Raw genomic sequence first — 21,556 nt, 5'->3', positions numbered from 1 at the left:
GCCTGTCTTCAGATTAGGAGGACGAAGAGCACAGTACTTTTTTAAGATAGTGTAAAGGTTTCCTGTAATTGTAAAACACCTTGGTACCTTTGTTTTTGTATTCTTCAGTTTAATCAGCATAGCACTGCCGAAATCTTTGGTGTCTTTTATTTTGAGATAACATAATTCCTCCCTTCGACATGCCCCAGATAGTCCAACTGCCACCACCGCCTTGATAAGTAAATATTTGTCGTCTGATGCTTTCGTCAAAAACCGGCAAAAATCATCTTCTGTGAGGATTTGGGACTTTTTTGGGACGTAGTTTTCGGATTTTCGTTTGATTAGCGCTTGCAACTTTTTATAGCTTCCAAGATCTATGTTGTGATTGGCACTTAGCGTTGACTTGAGCATCGAAAAAATCGTCCACAACGTCGAAGATTTATATTTGTTAGATAGTTCTACAAAATACACCATTACTGCGTTTTCTGAGAAAGCTTGGACGTTTTTGGCTAGTCGCCAGTCCATAAATCGGCTTAACTCAGCTTCATACCTGCTTCTGGATTTTGTGGGCAGCAGTTCCGAACATATTTCGCTTGCTTTCTGTAAAATCTCTTCAGAATCACACATTTTCACACCCAAACCTCGGGAATTCAACAATTTTTGAGTATTTAATCAACAAAATAAAGGAGCCGTGACGGTTGCTATGAAACTCAGCCAACTTGAAACATTGCATAATTTTGGTGACAACATCAAACAAAAATCACAGTCTGGAACGCGTGTGCAAAGATGATATAACCGTGTGCAAAATGCCGGTTTCATAGCGTGTTTTCCGTGCGCAAAACCCCCTTTTGCAAGGCAGTCGTATAAAAATAAATTTAAAAAACGCAATTTTTTAATAGTGTCAACGTTTCGTTGTTATTTGCTGAAATAATATTACCTACATAAAATGTTTCAAAAATGTGCCTCCAAACTGAGAACGTTTCAAGGAAAACGTTTGAATATGGTCCTATAACGTTTAGTAAAAAAGCAACAGGGTCATATATGGAAGTGCACCGACAAAACCTTTTTTTAATAACTCCGAAATAGCTTAAAACATTGTAGCATAGTTTTACAGATAATCGTTAATCAAATTGTGTATATTTTTATATTTAATATTTGTGTCTAAGAATAGGCCACTCTCATTTCAATAACGAACCTTCAAACAGTCTTTCTTATCACCGAAAGCTTATACAGGGTGTCCCGAAATTAGGGGGCAATATTTCTACGGGGTGTTCTATGTCGAAAAAGATTATTTTTTCTTTATATAAGCGTAGTTCCAAAAATGCTTCCTAAGGAAGTTATAACCACTTAAAGGGTCTTTTTTTCTAAATAACTCCGAAACCAGTTGAGATAAATTTATAAAATTTGGTAACTAACTTAACTCTTACGTGCTCAGTCCACTACTAAAACGAAATTTACAAAATTTTCATCACATACGTTCCAACACTGGGGGGAGGGGAGTAAAATTTACTATAACTTTTTTATGCGTTGACTTTTTTTACTTTTGACTGAAAAGTATGAAATTTCAGTTTTTCAGTAAAAAAGGTACTCTTGGTTCATATTGGTAGAATGTTCCATTTTTTGTAAAGTCTGTTTAAAAATAATGTTGCATGTGTTAATCACCGGAAATCGAAATATTCAATATTTTTTTATCATTGCAGGTTTTGAATAACAAAAATGCGTTTGGCATCATTTGCGTTGACAGTTATTTACTCTTTGCGAAGTGTTATCAATCGAAAATGCAATATTTTTCCAATGTAGAGCTAGCAGATATTCATAATACCCATTTCCGGTCAGACGAAAATCCACGGGCAATACGGCGCACAAATTTTCAAAATAGATTTGCAATAAATGCGTGGACAGGAATTTTAGGGGACCAGCTACTTGGACCAATTCAGTTTCCCGTTTGTCTGAATGCAGAAGGATACTTAAGCTTTCTGCAAAATGATGTAAGAGAACTATTGGATGATACACCGTACAACGTGCGCTTAACATTACACATCAACAAGATGGGGTACCACCTCACTTTAGCCATGTCATAAATTGGTTAAACGATCATTTTCTTGGCAAGTGGATAGGTAGAGGTGGTCCCATTCCATGGCCACCTCGGTCTCTAGACCTAAATCCTCTAGACTACTTTCTGTGGGGAGGATGAAGGCTGTAGTTTATGCTACAGAAATAGATCCTTTGGAAGAATTACAACAGAGGATTCATTTATTTGGTGAAAATCAAATCACACAAAATAATTTTGAATTTTTGAGTTCATCTCGGGCAATTCGACGTCGAGCTGAAAAATGTATTCAGCAAAATAGAAATCTGTTTGAGCATTTGCTACAAAAATTACTATTGAGATAAAGATAAGTTTTATTAATACGTTGGTTTTCAATTATTTTGATTAGTTTATTTTATTTAATAATTTTTAATTTGAATGTTCTTTTTTTTACTTTGTCAAATAATAATTTACTAAAAATAATAAATTTCTGTTATTCAAAACCTGCGACGATAAAAAATGTTGACAATTTCGATTCCCAGTGATTAATACATGTAACATTATTTTTAAACGAATTCTACCATTATGAACCAAGAGTACCTTTTTTAAAAAAAACTATGAAATTTGATACTTTTCAGTCAAAAGTTAAAAATGCCAACGCATAAAAAAGTTATTGTACATTTTACCCCCCTCGCCCCAGTTTGGAACGTATGTAATGAAAATTTGTAAATTTCGTTTTAGTGGCGGACTGAGCACGTAAGAGTTAAGCTAGTTACCAAACTTTATAAATTTATCTCAACTGGTTTCGGAATTATTTAGAAAAAACTATCATCAGAGTGGTCCCTTTAAGTGGCTATAACTTCCTTAGGAAGAATTTTTGGACCAATGTTTATATAAAGAAAAAGTAATATTTTTTGACATAGAACACCCCGTAGAAATATTGCCCCCTAATTTCGGGACACCCTGTATAAACAGAGCCTTCATAAATGATTACAAACCACGTGACCATTAATTTTGTGCAAACAGTTTCTTTATATTGATAATTAAATTTCAGTAAAATTAAAAATTATTAAAACAATAAGATCAAGAATTCATTAAAACACACATTATATTTAACTTGTTGATTGGTGTAATTTTTCACGAGATCCTATTGAAGCGATCAGCGATCACATCATCTTGAGTGCAGACGTAACGGTTTGTCGTTATTCATTGTAGATGGAGCATTTCGTTTCATTTTTTTCATTATCAGTACCAGCTCTGCAATGTTAGTTGCCTAGGCTAAACGATCACATAGCTTGCAAACATTTATAAAAGCTCTGTATATACAGCGCTATCCAAAAAGTTTGCACCACATAGGAAAAAACTTTATGTATACATTTAATAAATTCCTTCGATTGTCAGTTGTCTCTGCATGTCGTCAAATCAAAATAGTGCGCATCGACCTTTGTTATAAACGAGGGGCAGACAAAAATTGCAAATCGGCCCAAGAGTAAAGTACCAATATTTTCAACCTTAAGGAAAAATGTTATAAAAACAGTTATTTTCTTCTAAAAGATTAGCCTGAATATAAAATTTCGGTTCATTATGTTGAAAACGCAATTCCTGACAATTTTGTACCTTTCCCTAGTACCATAATTCCAGCGAAAACATCCATCATTAAAGTAACGTTTTTTTTTAATACGCTTCTACACAAAAAGCATTAAAATTCCTGAGAACAAGTTGTATAAGTTATAAAAAAAATGGTGTGGAAAATAAGGACAAATTTGGTGCAAACTTTGTTTTATGTTCAAGAATAATTTAAATGTTAATGTTCATTTAATGTTTTTCAAGAAGTATCACCTAAACAACAAGTAAGGTTTTCCGTAGTCAAAAAGTGTATTGTTAATGATATCAGTTTTCCTTTTGTATTTCTTATTTGTTTTTTGTATTGCTTTGTAAAAAAAAAATGTTTACACCTTATAGCAGCCAGGGTTAATATTTTTTGAACGAATGAAGTGTGTATACGAGGTTTATCATTTTACATAGTTTTATTTTATTATTGAACATAAAATAAAGTTTGCATAAAATTTCTTCTTATTTTTTACATGTTTTATCATTTTTTATAACGACTTTATTAGTTCCTGATTTAACCTGTTTTCAGAAATTATAATGTTTTTCTTGTAAAAGCGTACTAAGTAAACGTGATTTAGTAATGGATGTTTTCGCTCAAATTATGGTACTTACTAGGGAAAGTTGCAAAATTGTCAGGAATCGCTTTTTCAACATCATTAATTGAAACTTCATATTTAGACTAATTTAGAGGAAAATAACTTTTCCTCATAACATTTTCCCCTAGGGTTGAAAATAAAGGTACTTTACTTTTCGCAGTTTTCGTCTGCCCCTCGTATATAACACACGTTTTATGAGGTTCAATGGGCGCTATTTTGATTTGACGACATGCAGAGACAACTGACCATACGAATGAATTTATTAAATTTATACATAAAGTTTTTTCCCATACGGTGTAAACTTTTTGGATAGCACTGTATAATTGAGTTAATGAGATACCCAGTGGCGGTGCAAATTGTAATTTAAGTGCAGTTTAAAAAACGAATAATGAAAAATGCATTTTAGATTATTATTCTGAAGAACACGTATTATGTGACGTAGGTACCATTTTATTTAAATTTAATAATTACATAAATGAAAAAAAAATAAATAAATAAAAAATAAACTAAATTATAATGAAAACGTACAAATATGAGTTTATACAATCAATCACTTGAGAAATAAATCTGCCAAATATAATCTTATTTAAAATCCTTGAACACTTATTCTGTTGAAAATTAATTAGTATTGGAAATGATAAAATAAAAAACATTTAAAAAATCGAAGGCAATAAAAATGATGCACCCAATGTGACGTTAGCTTCTTCTAGGTCCTCCTCAGTTCCTAATTACCACATTCATATGTCTTGGCATGCTATCAATTAAATTTTCAATGGGGAATGGGGAATATTCTCCCATTCTTTAGTGAACCATTTGAATGTGGTTGGCAGATGGGAGTCTACGACCTCTGACCTTCCCTTTAAGACTGTCCCATAAATGCTCAATAGAGTTGAGGTCGAGACTGTAAGGTGGCCATTCCATTAACGGAATATTAACAGCATGCAGGTAGTCAATAACCTGTCCAGCCACGTGGGGATGCGCATTATCTTGCATGAAAAAATTAAGAACCCACAAAAGGAGCAAATGGCATTACGTGTTCAAGTACGATGTGTTGCAGGCAATAATTCCCATTCATAGACCTCACACATATAGAGACCAACTCTGTACGAGAGTCGAAGCAGATGCCTTCCAAAACGTTACAGAACCACCACCAAACGGGATCTTTGGAAAAATGTTACAACTTGCAAATCTCTCACCTTCTCTTCGCCAGGCATGCTCAAGTCGATAGGAAGATTATAAGCTAATCCTAGTTTTATCAGAGGATAAAACCTTCTTCCAATCATTAACAGACGGATATTGATGATTTCTGGCAAGTAATGTTTTTTTGCTGTTATCCTCCTCCTTAATTCGACTTCATTTAAATGTCTTCTGATCGTGAGAGACGATATTACATCATTGCGATCTGCTAATAACTCGTTTTTTAACATATTACTAGTGATTCTCTGGTTTCTAAGTGCAGATTGTCTCAGAAAACGGCCATCCCTTTGATTAGTGTTTCCTCTTGCCCTGGCCTTCGAATATAAGTTCCGGTTTCGTTAAATCGTCTAACCATGCGGCTTATGCTAGAATAGATTCTTCCTAACACACTGGCAACATAATGCATCAAGTATCCATCATCCAGCAGACTTGATGCCCGGATTGCTTCCTCCACCGATACATTTATTTGGTGATCCATTTTTCTACTTCTAAACTCCTAAATAAACTTAAAAACACGTGTGTGATAAAACTGATAATAAAAATTAAGTTAATAACTTGCTTAAATCAGCAGTTTCAGAATAGATTTTAATGCAATTATGATCAAACGTGATTAACTGACGTTCGTAATTTCAAAACAAAACAGTATGTGCCTGAAATGTCAGAGGAAATTCAAAGCCTACTTGTAAATGTTAATAGATTGAAAGTTATCATTCCCTGAATGTTTTTAAAAAATGTTAGTGGTGCGTCAATTTTGTCCAGGAGTTTATCTTAAAAATATCTGGATATAATTATTTAGGACCTCCATCTATATTTTTAATAGCAGTATACGAAAATAATAATTAAAAACTATTCTAGTTCTACTCAAAGAATAACAGGAATGTACAAACTTTCCCCAGTTTTATTAAACTTGCCACAACCATAAAATTAAGAAGTACTGTATCTTTATAAAAAAGAATATTAACTAAAAAATATTAAAAGACATTTAATACTTGTACCGTAAATTCTATTTTAAGCACTTCAAATTCAAATAAGATTTTTTATGTTATTAAAATTTCGTTTAGATACCGAATTATAGTAATACCCTCTCTCGTGACGACGTGTTGGTGCAAAAACATATTCAATTAAACGCCAGGCAGTCACAAAGGACCGAGGGAAGATAATTAAAAATTGCTTTCATTTAACAATTCATTCTAACTAATTAAAAAACGTTTCTCACTAAAGTACGCTAATTAAACAATGATTACACACAAATAAAAGTTCAAAAAACATTTTCAGCCAACTACAGCAGTTTTTATAATAACTGCCGGCTTTAATTCATAAATCTGAAGTTCGACCAACGCAGCAACTTCCAAGAGTGGAAAAATTATTGGAGTCAGTTTGTTGGTTTTTTCTTGTACGATGAATAGTCAGAATATGGCCAACAATGGATATTTCCATTTAAAAAATGAACATGGAAAAAACGTTATAGTGAAAATTCGCACATAATTAAGGATAGACGTAGGTAAGTTGTATGAAAATTTAAAAATTAAATTATGAATTTTTTTATCTCGGTGGGTACTGTTTAGTTATCCTACTGTATTGTTGCGCTATGAATATACTTATTAGTCCGGTCAATCTATACATTCAAAGATACTTAAATTTACAACAAGCTGAAAGTGAGTAAAGTTGTTCAAAACATAATTAAATATAACATATTAAAATTCCCCATCGTTCCGGTACTTGGAAAAAAATTTACTCGAGGTCAAAAAAATGGGTTTTCGCGATTTTCAGCTAAACGGTAAGTTTTATCATAAAATTACATCAGACAAAATCATCACAATCATTGTAGATCATAAAATTATCTATAAAAAATGTATCAATACTTTTCCTAAAAGCCACCGTTTCTCAGATATAACTATTCAAAAAGTTGTAAAAGTTTTAATCGTCATAATATGCACACGTTTCCACGCCACCTATGTGGTAGTGTATTTAGCACGTTTTTTTTAACGTGGTTTCCCCAGTAGGCCTATTCCACAGGTCTGTTGTGATTCTGTTTAGTTTGAAACTATTGCATAATAACAGATATTAGCAAGAGTTGGAAATGATAAAAAGCGATGGAAATAAAAGAAGTAGAGGAATTTATTCGTCTGATTCATAACCTTCAAATACTTCTTCTTGCTCTTCTTCTTGATCTTCTTCTTCTTCTTCATTCTGGGTGTAAGTAAATTGCGTCAATAGTGATGTATCGCATGTCTCCTCGTTGGTATCAAACGAATCCTCTACTGTTGGTGATTCAACATTAGAACATGACCGGCCTTGACAATTTGTACATGCCAGAGAACAAGGCAGTCCAACTTTTTTGCAACCACATTTAGCACTGCATCACTTTTTACAGTTACAGTGGCATACTTATGCATATTATGACGATTACAACTTTTACAACTTTTTGAATCGTTATATCTCAGAAACGGTGGCTCTTAGGAAAGAAAGAATTGAAACATTTTTTATAGATAATTTTATGATAAAACTTATCGTTTAGCTGAAAATCGCGAAAAACCTATTTTGTTGACCTTTGACCTCGAGTAAATTTTTTTCCCAGTACCGGAACGATGAGGAATTTTAATGTTATTTTTAATTATGTTTTAAACAATTTTACTCACTTTCAGCTTGTTGTAAATTTATGTACCTTCACTCTTATTTTTTTGGTCTAATTTGACCGGACTATATGTATTTATTTCATTAAACGTCACTGTCAATACCAAACTCTTGAGGCTCCTTTGATGTTTTAATTACTTGTTTCTTATCATAATAAATTACATGAAATTTTTTTTTTTTGTTTTAATTATTGTTTCTGTTGGAAACTTGGAAGTTAAATTAAAAGCAAATAAGTTAATATACATACTTTTTTAGAAAAAACATTTATACAATTTATTATGAAATAGCAAAGGTAGTTTTTGTATCTCTGCACAGAGACGTGAAAAGAGACCTCCAGTTGAATTTATTTTTATACCTTCGGTGAAAGGGTATAGAATACAATTTTAGCTTATCAGTCCTTTCCAAATAGAATATTTTTAAAAAGCTCAATATTCAGAAGAGGAACGCAGAGAAATGACTACAATTCTGATATATATTTTACGAGTAAGATACTGGAGTAACAATTAAATGGGGCTTAAAACAATTTATGACAAATTGCATTCTAAACTTTTAAAAGTCAAACACTATGTTTTAAATAGATGGCCATGAAACAGCTTCAGAGCAAAGATTCAAGAATAACTATAGATCTTAAAATGTATACTAAATAACGATTTAATCAGTCCATATATTCAATTCCTTTTTAATAATTGCCTATATCAGTTTTTTGGTTCGCCGTTGGCTTTTCATATAATCCTTACAATAACATAAAATTTGGAAACTAGCTAACTTACACATTATTATCAATCTTGAAAAAAGTTGTTTAAGTCCTTGCAAATTAGAATAAAATTAGAATATTTAATTAAATATTTAACCTGCTGCAAAATATGTCTGGTTATACACATAACCATAAAAGCAGGAATAATTCCTAGCTCTTTTAAAGAGTAATAATCACAGCCACACAAAAAAAAAGTTGGGTATACTTTTATGCGACATATATTTTTCGTAGTAATTTGGCCTTCTGAACACGAATCTGGGGTCAGAATTGGCCCATCACGTCACATTTTTTTCTTAACCTCAAAAAACTTGTGAAAAATAGTGAAAATTGATGAAAATTTACTGGGAAAATTTGGAAAAAATTTATTTTCACATCAAATAGTACATTTTTATGTAAAAGACTCTGCTGAATTCAAATCCACTGTCAGAATTGAGCTAGAACGTGTGTTTTTTTTCTAACCTCAAAAAACCGAGCAGTAATCGCTATTTTGTATGAAGGGGTTTTTTGTGTCGCTGATTACGAATATGAATTCACATTGTAAAAATTCAAGATGGCTGATCCAATATGGCGGGTGTACTTTTTTGAAATCCACCGATTTCAGTAAAATTTGGCATCATAAGAATTGCTGGTTGATCTCACCTTCATTAATCACACATCTGGAGCCAGATTTTCAGGTGGAATCAAATTTGTAGGCAGAGTCATAATTTTAGGCCGAGTAGGCGGCATTTTTTCGGTAAAGTCACATTTATAGATTGAAGGCATAAGCAGATGCAGTGATGTGCTGTGTGGCAGTAATGTGTCCTTTTCCTTGAACTTTAAAATTATTAAGAAATAAAAGCATCTAAATGCCATAGGAAAACTGCATAGTAGTTAAAAAAATCTGATTGGAAAACCATAAGCCCATGCACGACTAAATAAATGAAAGAATAAAGTAGAAACTTTTTTGTCTTGTCCCATGGAAACAAGCACATCACACTACACATCATTACATGTGTAGAGTCCTTAAGTCATTTTTTTAAGCGAAGTCACATTTTTAGACGGAGTGGAATCTTTTACCTTGATTTATGAAAATCTGGCTCCAGATGTGTAATTAATGAAGGTGAGATCAACCAGTAATCCTTATAATGCCAAATTTTACTGAAATCTGTGGATTTCAACAAAGTACACCCGCAATATTGGGTCAGCCATCTTGAATTTTTACAATGTGAATTCATATTGGTAATCAGCCACCCAAAAAACCCCTTTATACAAAATCTGGTCAAAATCCGCTCAGAATTTGAAAATAGCGACTCCTGCTCGGTTTTTTGAGGTTAGAAAAAAAACCACACGTTCTAGCTCAATTCTGACAGTGGATTTGAATTCAGCAGAGTCTTTTACATAAAAATGTACTATTTGATGTGGAAATAATTTTTTTTCCAAATTTTCCCAGTAAATATTCATCAATTTTCACTATCTTTCACAAATTTTTTGAGGTTAGGAAAAAATTGTGACGTGATGGGCCAATTCTGACACCAGATTCGTGTTCAAGAGGCCAAATTACTACGAAATATATATGTCGCATAAAAAGTATACCCAACTTTTTTTTTTGTGTGTGGCTGTGAATCAATAATAATAATAGATAATAATCTATACATATCGGTCATACCCTATATGTACTAAAATCACCTAATTATAATATTTTGCTAAGATGAATTATATCACTTTTACATTTCATATTTCAATAGGATTGACAGTATATAGTGCCTCAAAAGTCATGGGGATTTCGGAAACTGGCAATTTTTAGAAAAATCTCTTGGATAAGTCAATTTTTTTTTTGGGGGGCAAGAACTTTGGTGAAATTTTCAAATATGTAACCAGTTATGGTGGTGAGGAGAAAGGGTTGTTTTTTTTTAATGGACCGTATGAAAGCTTAGGCCTTTCTGATTAATTTGGTGTGTTACATGTAGGGGTTGGTCAGGATAATTTTGGAAAAAATCTAAGAAAACTCTTATTTATATTTTTCGTAGGTATAAATACATTTTGTTGTAATAGCTCTTTTTATCTGAATTTAATGAATCTAATGCTCAAACAGCCGACCGCCTGCAGCTCGACAATGATCCAGCCTCTCTACAAATTCTCTGTACATTCCTGGTTGTTGGCATTGCTTCGGGTCTTCAATGTTGTCTGGTCTGTATGATAAACCTTTTCAAATATCCCCACAAGAAAAACAGTCAATTGGAGTTAAATCGGGAGACCTTGTCAGGTTCCTGGAGAAAGTTCTATTAAAGCAGCAACCAGTTCTTCTAATGAACCATTCAAATACTCGTCGATGAAATAAGGGCCAAGTGTTTGTTTTTTTACGATACTTGCCCACACATTTACCTTTTGAGGATACTGGGTATACACTTCTTGCATCCAATGTGGATTTTCGAAGGTCCAATATAGACAATTTTGTCTGTTGACTACGTCATTCAAACAAAACTTTGCCTCGTCAAAGAAGATGATGTTGGTACTGAAGTTTCCTCATCGATACGGCGATTTTGCATTTATTCGAAAAAATTCCATTCGACTATCAGAATCGTCCTCTATTAATTCATGAGTCAATCGAAGTTTGTAGGGATGGTATTTTTGTCTCTTAAGAATCCTGTACACGCTAATATCAAGATTTCGTCCGTCCTACGTGTTGTTGCATGAGGATCATCACCAAAGGCAAAGGCACACCTAATTGAGTATTTTCCTGTACTGTGGGACGATCTCAGTCCTTTATGTCTCTGTTAATGACTTCTTTCGAAAAGTTCCTCTTAAGTTATTGTAACACTTCACTTTTGACTTTGACGTTTAACACTTTAATAAAAATTAATTGTGTTCTGGCATTTACACTCAGCTATCTTGTTGAAAAAAAAAGTAAATAAAAATTTACGTTTTTTCGATTTTTTTTCCGAAATTTTCCTGACCAACCACACACAAAATTAATCAAAAAGACCTAAACTTTCATATGGTCCAATAAAAAAGGTGGTTGCTATTTAAAAAAGCAACCCTATCTCCCTCCCGCCGCCACTGGTTAGATTTTTGAAAATTGAATTGAAGTTCATGCCCCCAAAAAAAAAAGTTGGCCTTTCCGAGCGAATTTTCCAAAAATTTCCAGTTTCCAAAATACACATGACTTTTGAGACACACTGTATAATATAGATTTCTTTGAAATCTAGCAAGGAATATCTGAATTTCTAAATTTATCTACGAGTTCTGAGAATAATTGACAAGAAGACATCAGAATGCTGACGCTAAATTAATTTTTGTCAGGGGAGACATGAAATAATTCTACATTTTGAAAATTTTATTGATCTTCAGCTCTAATGTGATCTATAAATGCGAAAAACACAGAGATACGCGCTCTTTCATAACGCATACATCTCTGTTATTGTTGGATGGACATCATATGATATAAGCTCCTTCATTTTCCCTTATTCTAAGAACATTGGAAAAGATAAGCTGAAGGTATGAAGTCGATATTATATTCGCCTTGGTGTGGCCACCATATTAAAATAATATTTAAGTGAAATTGAAGTTATAAGAGTTTATGTTTATTACAGCTGGAAAACAATGTAGTAGAGCAAATAAGCAAAAAGCTAGTAAACAGGCAAAGCAGATTTTTTTTCATCATATAATATAGTTTCTCGTTTACTGTTCTCAAACAAGGTTCTTCAAGAGATAATTCGACATTAGCAGCTTTTCGGTTTGGATTAAAACATGAAATCGTTTGATTGCATGAAGGATTAAACACTTTGGGACCATTGCAAGGTTTTAAAATAATTACCAATTTAAATGGAAGGTTGTGCTTTCTTCTTCTATGTCTGCAGAAGCTTGTTGAGTTTGATAAGGATATGTTTTTATCAATCTTTAATCTCTATTAATATGTGTAGGTACATGTCTATAGGTATGTGTATATGCTGGTGTAATCAGATGGCAAAAATAATCTTTAAACAACTACATGGTTAATTTCAGTAATCTCTCTGATAGCCATGATCAGACACGCTGTATACCTAGTTGGCATTATATTTGAGAGTAATTAATCAGTTTTAGCACAAATTAAACATATATATTTTAAAGTAAATTAAAATTTTCAACTACGTCAAATATACATTGAAAGTAGTAAGTAAAGCATATTTCTGTAAAATATATATGTGCGATACTTACAAACTACGTCGATTTTCCACGACGTCTCCAGGAAAAGCCCAGTGACATTTGGATTTTCTGCTCTGCACGTTATGGATTTTCCATCGTCTTCGGTTGTCGGAACGAAACTTAACTCACTTATTGTTACGTTCTCCCGAGTTTCCTCCTGAAAATAAATGAGGAATTATAGACCAATTAATTTAAATCTTAAAGCAAACTATGATATTTAAATGTTGCTCGCCACAAGTACCGGAGAAAAGTTTACTTTAGGCCAAGTATTCGGCGGGGACCAGCCACCGAAATAAGGAGTTACGATCGACCTAAAGGAAGACCAAACTTTGCTTATGACAGCCACTGAATTTATTACTTTTAATGCTTAAGATGGCGAAATAAACAACAGAAAATAAAATCTGGGGAGCTGGAACAATGGACTAGTTTATTAAAACCGAGCTGGAGGTATATATCATTTATAATAAACAGGTCTCTTGCAGAACGAAACTTTCACAAATATTCCTTCTAGGAATAGACGAAATCTAATTAATTTGACTTCTATGACAAGCCGAACGAATAACACGCCTCGGTGTTATGGTTATCAATTCGAACATCAATTAAAATTTTTCTTTGTTTCTTCTAAAAGTAAAATTTCCTTTTATCATTATCATGACAATATTCAAAAAAGTTTTCTAATAAAAAATATTATATTATAAGCAGAATAATTATAAAAAGTTATTAATTTTGTATAAATATGTTTGTAGTAAGTAACTGAATTATTTATGAACATGAAAAATATTTATTAAAGAAAATTTTACTTTTAGAAGAAACAAAGAAAAATTTTAATAGATGTTCGAATTGATAACCATTCTCTTGAATACAGCATCTTATTCTATCTTCAAATGATATTCTCACATTCCTTAGAATATTTGGGGTGATTGTGGCAAATGCATATCTAATCCTTTCCTTCATATCATCGCAAGTAGTAGGTGGAACACTGTGTACAAGATATATTTTTATACAGCCCGAAACAAAGAAGTCCATTACGAGAGGTTTGGACACCTGTGGTAGCCACTGACATGGACCATTCTTACCTACTCATTTATTACTTAATTATCGATTTATATAATTTCTCACTGAATATGAAAAATGTGCAGGTGCGCCATCTATTTGCATTCACATTTTTCTCCTTATATTTAAAGAGACGTCATCAAGAAGAACCCAAACCAATTCAGTAAAGACCTCGATAAAGACACGTGGATACATCTTACAAAAAAAATCGATAAAAAACGAAACGGCACAAATATCTCCAATACCGTTAGAGATAGGTATAGGGAACCTATACACAGTTTGAAAGAGTTTTAAATTTCCCAACTCCCAAAGTAAAAATATACTGGGTGTTCCATTTAAAATAACCAAGTTATTGCTGTTTAAAGTTGAGAGAAGTATTCAGCAGTTTTTTGAACACCCTGTATAATACTAAGTGACGACAAATATAACAATTTATAACTTCAAGGATCTAAAATAGACCCTCCAAAGCTGCTTCCTTAAAATTATTTTTTTATTGCTAATATTAAATTTCTACGCTATGCCTGCATTTTCACTAAAATTGAAATATCTCACAAACTGTAAGTCCTAGGTATGCAGAACCTTTAATAAAGTTCACCTATTTTTTTACGGTGCTTTCAAAAATGCAGTAAAATACAGGGTGCTCCATTTAAAAAAACATAACTTTGATATGGTATGCTTTTCCTGGACACCCTGTATATTTCAAAATATTTTTAAAATGTAGCTGTAATCAACCTACACATACCCACCTATACAGGTTTCTGTAACATTTGCCGTTTGGTCACTAGCGACCGAGGCGTTACTGGTGGCCCACCCTGTATAATAGGTAATTGATTAAATTTTTAAGAACGAACTTTGTAAATCTGATCTTGGATACGTGATCAGCGTATCCCCCATATAACCCCCGTATAACATATTTGGTACGAATCTGTTATTTTTTGAAAATTCGCGATATCTGACTTTATTGACTCGTTTTTTTAGGTTAGAAAAAGAATCATCAATTCTGACCGCGGATTCACGTTCGGAGGGGTCTTAACGATATAAATGAACATTTGAATATAGAAAAAAAATGTTTGTACTTTTCCTAGCACTTCTTCATGAATTTTTGCTATTTTTGACCTGTTTTTTTGAGTTAGGAAATTCCTTTGATGCGTTATCTCAATGCTGACACCGGATTCGTGATTAGGAGGAAAAATACCACGGATAACATATGTCGCATGAAAAGTACCTACAGACAATTTCTCTTTTGTGTGGCTGTGATGATTAATTAAAGAAATAAATTACGCGAGAACTATAAAAAAATTACAGGCGAAAAAAAACTTGAAGATGGCATGGGCCTTTTGTAGGATTACCTTAACATTAAAATAAGTGTTGAGTTGCAAAATCATCTGCAAAAAAATATGAGCACATTTGCTTAAAAGAGGCAATATTTTTCTTATTTCTATAAATAAAATAAAATTATTTAATAACAAAATTATTAAAATTAGGGTTTATATATCCACACAAAATCACATCAAAATTTAAATCGACGAAGAGGTTTTTGAGTAATTTTGGAAAAAAATATTTCTGTCAATTTTAACGTAATGTAGGTAGCAAATACCACATCTTAGAGTCCTCTACAAGCAAATGCTATATATTGGTACGTTGGCGAGCATCCAATATAGTAATTTATTATTTTAATATGACATATAAAAAGTAGACCTAACAAACAGCCATTTATGTCAAATACTCGATTGCATTGCGTTAATAATTAGTTTTAATAACAATCAGCGGCAGTCAATCCATTTTTTGCTAATGAAAAAGGCTTTAAAACACTCCGTGCTGAAGATTTTTTACCGGCCAACCCGCCTGAATAAACGCTGACATTTGGATGTGCCGTTATTCTCTGACATTAACGTTTCCACAATGCAATTCCACTATAATTGTTTTAAAGAAATGATTTACATTCATAATATTTTACGAGGGATGACATAATGTCAGAGACTGAAATTGAAAAATATCCCTGAATTATTGCTTTCTTTTAAACAAAAAAAATGCGCTGCCGAATTATTTATCGCGCTGGGGCCGGGAACTATTATTTCATTAAAACGGGCAGGCCGGATGTAGTATAAAAAAAATGCGTATTGTGCGAAAAATCTGTATACAAATTTAATGCTTTAAAGGTACGGCAGGTATTTTTTGTTCAAGGCTTAGCAGAATAATACAACTTTTATAGTAAAAACAGTTTGTGGATTAACCTTTCCAAAAAGTTACTACTATTGTAAGTTAAGTAAACCAAAAACATTTTTTTTCAAGTGGAATTTATTATAATTTGCATCTTTAATTTGAAATGCTTCAATAATGGTTAACAGTAGAAAGTCTTGCACAAATTTAGATTTAAAATTTGAGTGAAATTGAAAGAACAAAACTGTACAAGTATCTGATTAAATTTAATTATTGGTATCGACCTTTAATATAAATTTAATACAGGTGTAAACTAGAATTATTCATCACACCGTTTCAGCTATTGTCAGTTATAAAATATAGAAAGAGTGATGATTTAATAATGACAGTTCTTCTTGTACCTACTTCTTTTTCTTTTATTTTAAAAAATAAGTGAAATAACGGAAAAGATGATTAGATTTATTTGATTTAAATCTGTAATAGTCGAGCACAAATTAACAGAAAGTATACAGGGTGTCCCGGAAATGGTGGGCAATCTCTCGGATATGGATAGATAATGAGAAAATAATGTCACAAGTTCATATAAATTTTTTTCCTCCGGGCTCACCCTGTAGAGTTATTAACTCTTGAAGTTGAGAATTAAAAATGGTTTTTTTGCTGAAACTTTTGTATTTTTCAATAAATTTTGAAAATTTTTTGGCTAGATCTATAATTTTTTAAGCTGCTTTGGATGATAATATGAAATCCCCGATAATAATTATGGGGGCCCGGGGGCAAAGCACCCCCACCAAAATTTCTAGAAAAAAAATTTTTGTTCTACTATACCTCAAATTTTCCATAATTTTATAAAAATTTATGGTATTTTTCGTAAAAAAGGTATACTTGTTGAATATCCATAAAATAGATATTTTTTGAGATAGACCCGTTTAAAGAGGAAGGTACCATTTAGTTTGAGACATTTTATTTCATTGAAACATAGATTTAATCGTGGTTGGCTTTGACATCTCAGAGTATGCCAAAGGCAATTAAATTGTCAAATTTGTCAAATACGTAGTTTTAAATCTAAGACTCATCTGATAACTCATAATTTGTTATAAAATATGGAGTATTCCAATGAAGAATATGCTGATATGCATTTAATGTACGGGCGGGCTCTTTGTAATGCTTCGGCAGCAAGAAGATTTTATCAGCATTCTTATCCTAATAGAAGGATTCCGGATCGCAAAACTTTCGAACGTATTGATCAAAGATTAAGAGAAACTGGTAAAATACGATTACTATTATTAAACAAAATGGATATTAAATAAATTTTAATGTCTTTAGGTCAGTTTGCTCCTGTTACTGCAAACAGGGGTGCCCCGCGAACAGCACGTACAGTTGAAGTAGAGGAAAATATACTGGACGAAGTTGCTGCTCATCCAACAGTTAGCATTAGGTCATTATCTTCTTTTACCAATGTTCCAAAGACCACTGTTGCAAGAATCCTTAGAGAACAGCTTCTTCACCCTTACCATATCCAAAAAGTGCATGCTCTTAATCCTGATGATTTTCGTGCAAGAGTACAGTTTTCTCAATGGTTTCTTCAGAGACATGAGCAAAATCCTATGTTTACGAGATTAATTCTGTATACTGACGAAGCAAGTTTTGGGAGGAATGGAGTTATTAACTCCCATAATTTACATTATTGGTCTGATGAGAACCCACACGCTATTATTGAAACTAGGCACCAAAGACAATTTTATGTTAATGTTTGGAGTGGAATTATTGGTCCTTACTTATTGGGTCCATTTGTGTTACCCCCTAGACTGAATGGTCAACGTTACCTAGATTTCCTTGTGCATCAATTACCACAACTGTTAGAAGATGTTGATCTTGAAACCAGAAATGCACTGATATTCATGCACGATGGGGCGCCGCCTCACTTTAGTGCTGCAGTAAGGGACCATTTAAACGAGGTATATCCTAATCGCTGGATAGGTCGCGGTGGACCTATTCATTGGCCTGCCCGAACTCCAGATATGAACCCACTTGACTTTTTCTTTTGGGGGCACTTGAAAAATCTTGTTTATTCCACACCTGTAACCACTAGAGAAGAATTAGAAGAAAGGATTTTTTATTGTGCAAATGAAATACGACAAAATCCTGAAATGTTATGGAGAGTGCAACAGTCTTCTGTTAAACGAGCTCGTATTTGTATAAGAGAAGGTGGAACTAATATTGAGAATTTATTATGAATTATATTAGTTACAAAATTTTGATTGTCATGCACTTTTCGTTTAGTTAGTTTAGTTAAGTCCAAATTCTCATAATTTGGAACACTGCTATTGCAAATTATTTGTCCTTTATTCTGATATGTAAAAGCCAACTACGATTAAACCTGTGTTTCTGTTAAATAAAATGTCTCAAATTAAACAGTACCGTTGTCTCTAAACTTGTTTTTCTACAAACGTCATTAAGGTATAATTTTAACGCATGCTGTCAGTCAATTTCATTTTATGATACTAGTGTTAAAAGTGAATTATTTTTAGCACTAGTGTTAAAAGTAAGTCATGTGATTTACCTTTAAGACCACTGTTATAAAATCACACTTTAGAAACTGTCAGTACACGTTAAAAATTATACAAAATTATATTTTATGGATATTCAACAAGTATACCTTTTTTACGTAAAATACCATAAATTTTTATAAAATGATGGAAAATTTGGGGTATAGTGGAACAAAAATTTTTTTTCTAGAAATTTTGGTGGGGGGTGCTTTGCCCCCGGGCCCCCATAATTATTATCGAGGATTTCATATTATCATCCAAAGCAGCTTCAAAAATTATAGATCCAGCCAAAAAATTTTCAAAATTTATTGAAAAATACAAAAGTTACAACGAAAAAACCATTTTTAATTCTCAACTTCAAGAGTTAATAACTCTACAGGGTGAGCCCGGAGGAAAAAAATTTATATGAACTTGTGACATTATTTTCTCATTATCTATCCATATCCGAGAGATTGCCCACCATTTCCGGGACACCCTGTATACTTTCTGTTAATTTGTGCTTGACTATTACAGATTTACGAGCTTGTCCCACTAGTGCGGGAAAGTCCAATATCTAAGTTAAAATGAGGAATATATAAATTTTTCTTTTTACTGTGTTGCCACATTTCTCGGAATGTACAAATTAAAAATATATTCAACTATATTCCTGGCCAGACACCAACTTTGGTTTTTTAAATGAAAACACACATTTTTTATATTTTTTTCGGATTCTACATCAAAAATAAAGGGTACTTTGTGTAGCATAGTTCTATTCAAATATTCACAGTTTTTGAGATATCTCGCTTGAAAGGTTTTTCTAGTCGATATTGGTTGTTTACATTTTCTGATAGTGACAGGTTATACTGATAGCTACTAAGCCCATTTTTTTATCTGATGTTTAGTAGGGATGACTCTTCCGAATCATGCTCCAAAAACTGGCCTGAATTATACAGGGTGACCAAAATATCATGTCAAAATTGCTAATTGAAAAATTGAAAAATCTCGAATTTTTTAAATGCAACACCCTGTATATTTTCATAGCATGAGATGCAGAATTAAATTCTCTACAACTTTGCTATACCTGCACCTGTACCAAAATTCATTAGTTTTTCATGAAATTTCATTTCTATGAAAAAATGCGAAGTTTACAAATAGCTTATATGTAAAATAACGTACTAGGCTCCTGTCAAAGTATAATCTGGAAAATTTTCGATTCACATAAGGTTTAATAGAAAAGCGACAGTAATAATTGTGAAATGAATTACTCTAATGAAGAATTAGTAAATATGGTGTACGCCGTAGGCGAAGCTCATGGTAACTGTTTATTGGCAAGTCGTATTTACCAAGCTAAAAATCCAGATTTACAAAGATATCCTCGTACAAATTGTTTTTTAACACTGAAGGAGAGGTTTGAAACAATGGCAAATGCAAATTATGAGAAGACAACAAGAACACATGCATGTGGTAATCAGGATAGTCAAATTGACATTTTGGGATGTCCAGTCCTACAAGTGCCAGAGAAATTAGTGACGAAATTAGTATTTCCAAAAGTGTGGTTAATAGAACGTTAAAGAAAAACAACTTCCACCCCTATCATTTTGAGCATCACCAATTCTTAACACAACAAGATTTTCAGAAGCAAGTACAGTTTTGTGAGTGGGCAACTATAAAGCTACAAGATGATTTTTTTTTCAAAGGTGTTATTTACTGACGAATCATCCTTTGCCAATACTGGTCGAGAGAATCGACATAATTATCACCATTACGCCGATCATAATCCCAGATTAATAAGACAAAACGATCATCAACACCGCTTTAAAGTCAACGTTTGGGCGGGAATATGCGGAGAATATGTCATTGGACCACATTTTCTTGAAGGAAACTTAACTGGTAATGGGTATTTGCAATTTTTACAAAACGACTTGCTCCAATTGCCATATGGGACATATTCCTCCGGATGACTTAAACAGTCAGTGGTTCTAACATTATGGTGCCCCTGCACATTCCACACTGGCGGCAAGTTTTCTCGTTATGTAAATTATGTAAATTCATAGAAAAACTTTTTCAGGTTAGAGAGTACTTAAATGGTTTGTATCCAGATAAGTGGATGATAGGTAGAGGCTGTCCAATTCCATGGCCTCCCCGATCCCCAGACCTGTCGTCTTGATTTTTTTTATGGGGCTATATAAAAGACAGGGTGTATAAAACTCCTCCGACAGATGTAGAAGATTTACGGGCAAAGATAAGAAATGCTTTTTTGACCGTAACTCCGGAAATGCTGCGAAATGTGTCAAGCAATTTTCGTCGTAGAATTGCTCAATGTCTAGAGAAAAATGGCAGACATTTTGAGCGGTTAATTACTAATTTAACTAGATTTTTTATTACTTTTGTTAGAAATGCACGATGTTAATTTACTGTTTTGGATACTGCATGCGTGTTTTCTTGTCGTCTTCTCATAAATTGCATTTTTTGTTCTTTCAAACCTCTACGAGGATATCTTTGTAAATCTGGATTATTAGCTTGGTAAATACGACTTGCCAATAAACAGTTACCATGAGCTTCTCCTACGGCGTACACCATATTTACTAATTCTTTAGAGTAATTCATTTCACAGTTATTACTGTTGCTTTTCTATTAAACCTTATGGGAATCGAAAATTTTCCAGATTATCCTTTGACAGAAGCCTACTACTTTATTTTACATATAACCTATTTGTAAACTTCGCATTTTTTCATAAAAATAAGATTTCATGAAAAACTAATGGATTTTGGTATGAAAGCTGGTATAGCAAAGAGAATTTAATTCTGCATCTCATGGTATGAAAATATACAGGGTGTTCCATTTAAAAAATTGGAAA

At 32.7% G+C, this 21,556-nt stretch overlaps 1 protein-coding gene across 1 annotated transcript in view; it reads right to left on the bottom strand.

Annotated features, from left to right (window-relative positions):
* Positions 1-21,556, bottom strand: part of LOC108903276 (neural cell adhesion molecule 2) — a 280,494-nt gene that overhangs the window by 191,415 nt on the left and 67,523 nt on the right. Inside the window, exon 4 of the mRNA XM_018705393.1 lies at positions 12,974-13,118. Coding sequence (XP_018560909.1) covers positions 12,974-13,118 — 145 coding nt within the window. The remainder of the gene's footprint in view (positions 1-12,973; positions 13,119-21,556) is intronic.

Source organism: Anoplophora glabripennis, unplaced genomic scaffold (genome assembly GCF_000390285.2).
Source record: "Anoplophora glabripennis isolate ALB-LARVAE unplaced genomic scaffold, Agla_2.0 scaffold92, whole genome shotgun sequence".
Taxonomy (NCBI): Eukaryota; Metazoa; Arthropoda; class Insecta; order Coleoptera; family Cerambycidae; genus Anoplophora; species Anoplophora glabripennis.
This window is presented reverse-complemented; position numbering and strand designations above follow the sequence as displayed.